General features: G+C 32.4%; 1 protein-coding gene across 1 annotated transcript in view; it reads left to right on the forward strand.

Moving 5' to 3' along the window:
* The window catches only part of LOC139098187 (uncharacterized), a 120,238-nt gene extending 113,415 nt beyond the window's left edge, over nucleotides 1-6,823 (forward strand). Inside the window, exons 7-8 of the mRNA XM_070650312.1 lie at nucleotides 3,588-3,704; nucleotides 3,772-6,823. Of these exons, the coding sequence (XP_070506413.1) occupies nucleotides 3,588-3,704; nucleotides 3,772-3,889 (235 nt within the window). The 3' untranslated portion in view covers nucleotides 3,890-6,823. The remainder of the gene's footprint in view (nucleotides 1-3,587; nucleotides 3,705-3,771) is intronic.
* Nucleotides 6,824-8,611: the final 1,788 nt, after the last annotated feature.

Below are 8,611 nucleotides of genomic sequence, written 5' to 3' on the forward strand. Positions count from 1 at the left end.
AGTAATCCCCCAACACGTCCATATCCACCACCTCAATCCCATATTCAATATAATTTCATAAAATATCCATTAGATCATTCCTAAATTGCTACAAAATACTTTACATGACTCTCCCACATACAACATTATACTCTCCATAAACATAAACTTTTGTCATAAACTCAACTTATATCTCGTTTTTATGAGATTATAAATAAAGGATTTACTCTTGAGAGAACAGAATATGTACATTTTAATGTCAAAAGTTGTGCTGCTGGAGAATTGAGTATTTTTTTTTTGGAAATTAAGTATCTAGAAGAAATATAACTTTAAAGTTTTTAGCTGTAATGGATTAGCAGTGTAGATTTTTTGAGATGGGTTTATGGCTGAAAATAGATTTGAATGGAGATTGTTGCTGGGCTGTGTATTTGTGCTGTTTGATGGACTTAACTTCGGTGAAGGATGAGTTATTCACTGCTGCATATTCTGCCATTTGAATTGGTCATAAACAACCATTGAAACAGACATTGCAAGGCAGGCAATGTTTTGCAACGTAAAAGGCTAAAGAAGAATTTGTAAAAGGAAATTCACTTGGCGTAGAACTGTAGAGAAGGACGCAGAGCAACAAAACACAAAACTATCAGAAGTAGCCGTTCTGGCAGGAACAGAAACATGTTCAACCGCTTTTATACCGCCCAGCAATACATATTGGAGTAATAGGAACTAATCATCATCAAAAACAGCCCCCATTGAACATCGAGATCAATTCCAGACATCTTCATGTCCTGCCTTGTAGTCATGTCCCATGACAGGAATCGAATCTTGAACCTCTCGCTCAAGCCGCTAAGCTATTGAACTTAAAGCCTCGAATTTTTAAAAGCATTTTGACTGCCAAAACAGCACCAAAATTCGAAATTATCTCTGATCTTCAAGTTTTTCTGAGAAAGTATCTCTAAAACCCCTCGTAAAGTATTTCCATCCATCTATACATAGCCCATAAAAGTCAATTCTTTAATCTTCAAGCCCAAAAATGCCAAGAATCCGTAAAAAAATTTCTTCAAAAGTTTAAAACAAGAATTTCTTTTTTAATTCAAACTTCTTCAAAGGAGATGTTCTCCCCTCCATGCTGTATACGAAAAATTTTCAAAAGCTTCTTCATAATTCTCAAACAAAAATATCAACAACGAAGCGCGTGCCATTTATCATTAAACTTATACACATGAAAGAAAAAAGGAAATTCTCGGGAAATTTTTTTATCCACAAGAAAATATTAAAAGAGCGCGAAAAAAGTCAAATATTGACATTTGCCATTAAGAAGGCACAATTATTACCAACAATTTAATTAAAAACCAAATCTCCGCTAAAACTTTTAATTTAATTAAATTAAAGTACACAAAAATTATTATATTAATTTCCTACAACCCCCCCTACCCCCATACCCTCCAAAATATGGAAAATATTCGCTAATTTAATTAATTTTTCACAAATTTTTCCAATCACAATGGAAAATTATCGGAGATTAAAAGAAAATTTGCTAAAAAGTAATTAGTAAAAGCTTTAGATTTCAATAATTAACCACAAAACTCATTATAATAGAAAGGAACAAAAAAATTTTTGTCGCGTCACAGCCCGTGCATGTCGTACACAGTAAAGCACATCTGATAATCTGATGAGAAGGGCTGCGAATCGTTACGGTTTGGAAAATATTTTAAGCTGAAAGTTAAATGAAAAGCTTTTTAATTTTCCTAAAAATAATTTTTCATTCCCCTCGACTTTTTTTTCTCGAGAAATGCTGAAAATTGTTTGCCTTCTCTTCCGCAACGCCATGCTGTCGACAACCACAAAAGTACTTAAAAATTTCACGCTTTCATTTTATTCCTTTTAACTTTGAATTAAATGCATATTAAATCTCGTTACTTATTAATCTGATATGCCATGGCATGCTAATGCTCTGTGGAATCCTTTTTTTCTTTTATTTCAGAATCTTTCTTGTTATGTTTCAAGTAATAAGAAGAGATTGAAGGGAAAAAGAAAATGGATGAGGATGAAAAATTCACCGCATTTAATTTTGAACATTTTTTCTTCATATTACAATGAAATTAGTTAATATAGCGTAAGGTACAATGAAAAATGGCATGAAAGGGATGCTTGAAGCTTGAAATATTAGGAGGGGATTGTTTGGAAGTTACGGAATGTTATAGAAGCTCTGAACTGAGCTAACGAATGATCCATTACCAATTTAACGAGTTCCAAATTAGTAGTTTAGAATCTTAAATGTTTATTGACTAGTTAAAAGCCCTTTAAATACAAATTTTATCTAAACTTTGAGGTTAAAAACAAAATTTTGAAATTATTGTCCCAAAATGGCAAGTTGATTGCCACAAATTAATGAATCTTGCTTGTTCCGGTCTGTAATATCAAAATACATTGTATTCAACTAAAATAAATGTCAGAATTGTCAGAAAATCCAAATCAAACTTGCGATGTGAGACTTTTTTTCACAAAACTGCTAATAATTTTTTCAAAAAACTTAAATTCGTTGTAATATATTTTTTTCTATCTCCTAGTAAATCTCACTTCAAATCTATTGAACATAAATATTCATCCACAAAACGCCATAACAATCCCATTCAAAAAAAAATTACCCATCACAAATACCATTTCCGTCACTTACCCATCATCTCAAATATAAAAGCATCTAAAAGAAAAGAGCGGATAAGGCATACCATTATAACAGTAAAGTTGTAGCAAATTGATGGAAGGGATGAAAATGCAGATTATATTTTTATTGTATCGCTAAAGTTTTCGTCTTTTTTTTTCTCTTCTCTCCACTTCTTCAGCCTTTTACAGATCTTCCTTTTTTTATTGCTTTTAAATCTTTTTACAGACAAATATTCACCCACTCACTCAATCACTCAAAGAGAGAGAAAGAGAGATAGAGTGAGAAAAACGAACTCAAAGAACCTACGTGAGTTGAGATGATTTGAGTTGAATTGAAGTGGGTAAAAATAAAAAAAAATAAAATGTATTATTCGATGGGTATATGAATGGATGAATGTAAATCTTTTAACGGATTATGGTGCTGAATGTATTTTGCAGTCTATAAAAAAGCATAAAAATAAAATTTTATCTCTCTCAGTACTGTAAAATGATACATAAATAGAGTCATTCAAGTGGCGGTGCTTTGTGGGAGAAAATATTGCAGTGGAGGAAGGTCAAACTTTGAGTTGGAATGGAATACTAAATGCAAATGAGTTTTTCATGTTGAAAAGTTGCTAAGCTGTGAGAGTTGATTTGAATTTATCTGACTTTTAGCTGATAATGAACTGTAGTTTTTGTTGTAAGTGCTATGCTCCGGTCTGTATATGAAGAATATAGCTTTACTTTTTTAAAGTAATGCTGAAATTCGTAGAAAATGCCATGCAAAAATGCGAGATGAGAAATTTTTTCGAAATTTAGAATTTATTATTTTTTCGAAATTTCAAAAACCGTTAGGAATTTTTTCATGAATAATCTTTACTTATGACTACCATGTCCTTTTCAACAATCTCTTCTAACCTTCTTATCATAAATGTTCAAAAATTAATTCCTTTTATTTCTCTCCACAGTGACCAAATTTGCGTGCCCGGACCAGCATTCCGTACAATTCCAGGTATGAAAGAATGGTGCTTGCAAAATTGCTTAAGATATCCTCCAAACTGTCCAGAAAACGTTTGCCATTGCCCGTAAGTTGAACATAATTTTAAACATTTTCAACCTTTTTTTTTTACATTTTTTCTTCATTCTCAACAGACGAACATGTGAAGCAATTGGTGATATTGCTGGAAAAGCCGGAGCTGACGTTTATTGCCTTTATCACTGCCTTAGTAATACTCAAAATTGTCCAGCAAATCGCTGTCGATGCTATTAGGAATGATAATGAGCTTAAATCTTTTCACATTTTCTTATGTAGAGATTTTTACTTCCTTCATAATTTGTCGTCCTCGACATTTTAAGTTGCTGCCATATTGCTCTATATATATATATTTTTAATAATAATTCTTTTGTTTTCCTCCTTTCTTTTTTCGTGTGCATTTGTAACCCTCTTCAAGAAAATTAATGATTTTGTTGCTTTTTCTTTCTCATTTTCCTTCGTCGACTTTGCTATCAGTTTTGCTTCCTCATGATTGTATTTTTGAAGGCTTTTTCACTTGATTTGATGAAATATTTAGAGACAAAGGAGAGTTTATGATGGTGGATATTTAAGGGGTGGTTAATTTGGGATGGGGAAGTTAATTATGGGGGATAAATCTGATTTCAATAAGAACATCGAAGTATATTCAGTTGCTGTATGTGGAGCAATGGGATGGAAAATTGAACAGATATTTAGAATTTTAAATATATGGATGCAGCCTTTGCTAAGCTGCCGAGTAGATATAAATACTATTATAACTAGTTGATGGCAGGTTAATTGTCCAGTTAATGAACTAATCTTAACATATTTTTGTCCATTCAGTGCTGCAAAGTACACTATCTTACAACAGGGCCTGATTGGTACTCGAACTAACAGCCTATTGTAGTAATTACATGTCAATGGTCTCTTACCTACTAAGCTACCGCAGGATTCCATCTCAGGTTGGCAAATACCTTAGCTAATGTTTAAATTAGTAGTAGGCAACGTTCTATTTTCCGCAGCACACCTTAATGATGAATCTTAATCAAACCGCACATAGCATACAGCTCATATGTTATATTTAGATCAGTGGTGAGCATCTTTTTATTATTCGCGGTAAACATTAATGGTAAGCCTTGACCAAACCACACACAGCGAATAGTTCATGGCATTTTCAGATATTTCTGGCGGAACCTAACTGTGCTACGGCATACAGGTTGTCCATCATTTTGCCACGACACAAAGGTTATCTACCTCTGATTTAGATAGATGAACGACTAATGACAACCATATTAGTCGTCTACATATCTAGATTAATCATCTAATTGTTCCCTCAGTCTTAATAACCATCAATAAATACCTCAAATTAGATTCTATAACAATACAAATGAAAAAGCCTAGATTCATAAATTCAATGATGAATCTCATACTTTTCTATATTGTGTAAATATGCAAAGTGAAAAAAAAAGAAGAATCAAAAAGAGATACCCGAAAAAAAGTACATTAATAACCCCAAGATAGCAGTTTGAGATGGAAATTGAAAATGAAGTTTGAACAAAAGGAAAAAAAAAACATGAAATTTGTAAATACACGAGTGGGATGGAACAATATAATGATGAATATTATGCAAGATCATGATATTGATAAATTCTTTTCCTGTTCAGCTTTCAATATTTTTTTTCACGAAAAGAAAGGAGATTTTTATATTTTTTTGTTTTGTATGCAGCCTCACATAAAAAAATGTAGAAAAGCTCTCTTATTTTTCTAAAATATTCTTTCATTCATTTTGGATGTTCTTCATGTAAAATTTATATTTTTTATATATTTTTTCAATGTTCACTTCTTATTGTTCAAATATCAAAAATTCAAATCCCTTGAAAGAATGAAAAGGATGCAGTTGGATTTTTGTAGTGGAAATATTATTATAGTTTGATGTTTTTGAATATTCTCGAGCGGCATAATGCAGTTAACCACATTTTATACTATGAAAATGGGTCGAAGCAAGCCATCGCGGTGTCGCTAAAGGAACTTATCCTGACAGACAAAAGCATACTATCATGGTTCAATTGTCAAGGTTCACGTCCTATATGGCGAAGTTACGGTGGCCTAGCAAATACGTTGTACTGTGCTGTTCTAGATTAACGGTTATTACCTAAGAGGTAATGAGGAATATCAGCATCAACTATGCTAACTGAGTCTATTGTAACTAGAGTTTCCCGAAGTCTCGGTTTCGATGAATGTTGGAGAGCGAAAACGAAAGCGAAAATGGGACCGAAATCGGAACCGTGACCTAGAGTCTGACCTAGAGCCTGACCTAGACCGTGAAACTGGGACCGAGACCAAAATTTTATATAAATTTTTGGAAATCTCCGAAATCTCAAAGATCGAGAATGCGAAATCTTGATCTCGGTCTCGAGTATTGGGATTGCTAAGGTATTCAATATTGGGATTAAATTCGATCAAGGGATTCAGGACATTCTGATCTCGGGATTGAAAATCCTAGGTATTGTCTTAGACTTCACATGTTTTTGGGGTTACCATAAGAAAACCACCAAAAAAATCAAAATAATTTCCAACTACAAAAATCTAACAAAACCTTATTCAAGGACTAACTCCTCGTCTTCATCACATAATCTCAATATGTAGCAAGAAAAAATATAGCACCACAAAAAAAAAAGTTCCATCCAAAACCGTTATTATATCTAAGAATAATATGTCAGAAAAGCCAAAGAAAATTGGACTCAACCAAGCTTAGTATTCAAAATAGGCTTTTCTAAAGCATTAAAGATAACATGGCAGAATAAATTCACTTCAATTTCATCAAGTGAATTACAAATAACTTCCATCCGATAAAGTTCTTAATCTTCATAGACAAACATTTTCTTTGCTTTTTCCTTCATCATATTTGAGATGGTAATGCATGCATGTAAGACGAGTTGAAGTTCTTCTGAATTTTTGATTTTTGAATGAGCATAAAAAATTTTTTATTTTATTTCATTTTTGCATCTTGCCTTGAATAAAAATTATTCGCTGAGAGTTATGCATGCAGATGTGCAAGCATCTCATGATAATAAAAAAAGTAATCTATAATTTATGTATGTAAAGTAAAGAAATTCTTGTGTAGGAAAAAAAAAATCGTAATAGTAATAAAGAATGAAATTTTTCACATGCACTTGTGAAATTGTATGGAAATTCCCTTTTGTGTTTTATTCAACAATGAGCTTTTCTTGAATCTGAAAAGCTTTTTGATTCATTTTTATTTTATTTTTTCAGATTCGAGACCTTTGAGAATTTTTTGTGAATAATTTTAAATTCAATGATTTTGAATGAGATTTTTAGGGATTTTTGAATTTTGTGAGATTTATTTACTTATTGCTAAGGTATTTGATTTCAGGATAAATATAAAGAACAACCTATGTTTCACATTCTGAACTGGTAGAAGTACTCGTAAAATAGAGCCAGCTTAAGAAGTTATATCCATGCGGCAGTGCACTTAGGTGCAGTATAGAGTGTAAAGAATCAATATTCTATAGAAAATTCGAAATAGCTAAATATCAAAATTCTCTAATCTAAATATTATGATGCTTTATATTGCTTTATACCTGATGCTACTATCCTGATCGGTACAAATTATTCATGAAAGCCAAATGGCTGCCATATGTCATCCAAGTAGCAATTTTTATGTTAACTGTAATGCAAAACGACTTGGATGCCATGAGGTCATCATTTAGCTCCCATGAACAGCTTGTGTCGATTGGGCATGCTTTAAAAAATTGCAAAATTTAATATTTAATGCAGTCTAAAGTTACTCCAAGAAGATTGTGTGCTCTGTTTCAATTGATCGTAATAAGTATTCAATACCAGCATATAGAGACATAACCAAAAGTTTTTTTTGTGGATGGAAAAGAATCACACATTCAAACTTCCGTATGAATATTGAATTATCCAAAAAAGTATAAATCATAGCGATGATTTCTTTAAAACCTCTTTCCTCCTTCCATTACAAAAATCATTTTAGTGCAACCCTGATCATCCCTATATTATCTAAAACGTCATAATGTCTGGTTTGTAAAGAAAGTCTTTCTATTGTTGTACTTTTCAACATTTCCATATATTTTATTTGACATAAGAAGAGATAAAAATAATGAAAATGTCATTTTTTGAACTTGTGATATTCAATCGACTCCTTGGTGAGCAAACTGAGGAGCAATATGTATTCACTATGACACCACTTTATGCCGGGAACATGAGGGATGTGCTTGGTCCCCATTTACAGAGGAAATTGATAAGTTGTGCCACTCACGTACCCTAGTTCAACTAAAGCTGGTTGTGTTGATAAGGACACTTGAGGTCTCAATATCCCAAATTGGTATATATTATTAAAAAAGAGAGTTGTCAACAGAAGTTCTTTAAACGCAACAATGGGCCCCAGACAAGGAGTCAAAATTAAATCAATCAAATGGAAGCCGTCTCTTTTTGGCAGTCATATGAAAGCCATACAGACTCGAAAGCAGTCGTCGAAGGAGGCTCCATGTCGGAGCCATTTGCATTTGTGTTGCTTTATGTAACAATCTCCCATAAATCTACCTGTGGAGTCCATCATTACCATACAGTTAAAAGCCTCCTAGACTTCCAAGAAGGACCCAAAAAAAAAAAATAAAAAGAAACTTCTGATTGACTTTTTATCACTTTATTATTCCTAAAAGCATTATAATCTACATTTGTAAAAAAAGAAGGCATAGGATCCAGAAATTAGGAATCGTCAGGAGACATGATAATCACACAAAGTAAAATTGACATTCAACACAGAAATGCTTTTTAATAAGAAATTTACTCACAGATCAATATCCAAACAAGCAGCAGCAAAAAAAATCATTACAAGAAGAAGCAATCAAGGAGAAAAAGAAGAAGGAAAAAGTTCCTTCCCGCCCTTCCTTAAATCAGCAATTTACACCATTTTATTTGCACAATTGAAGACTT

This window comes from Chironomus tepperi, unplaced genomic scaffold (genome assembly GCF_022539635.2).
Source record: "Chironomus tepperi strain 1889 unplaced genomic scaffold, CSIRO-AGI_Ctep_v1 contig_445, whole genome shotgun sequence".
Classification (NCBI taxonomy): domain Eukaryota; kingdom Metazoa; phylum Arthropoda; class Insecta; order Diptera; family Chironomidae; genus Chironomus; species Chironomus tepperi.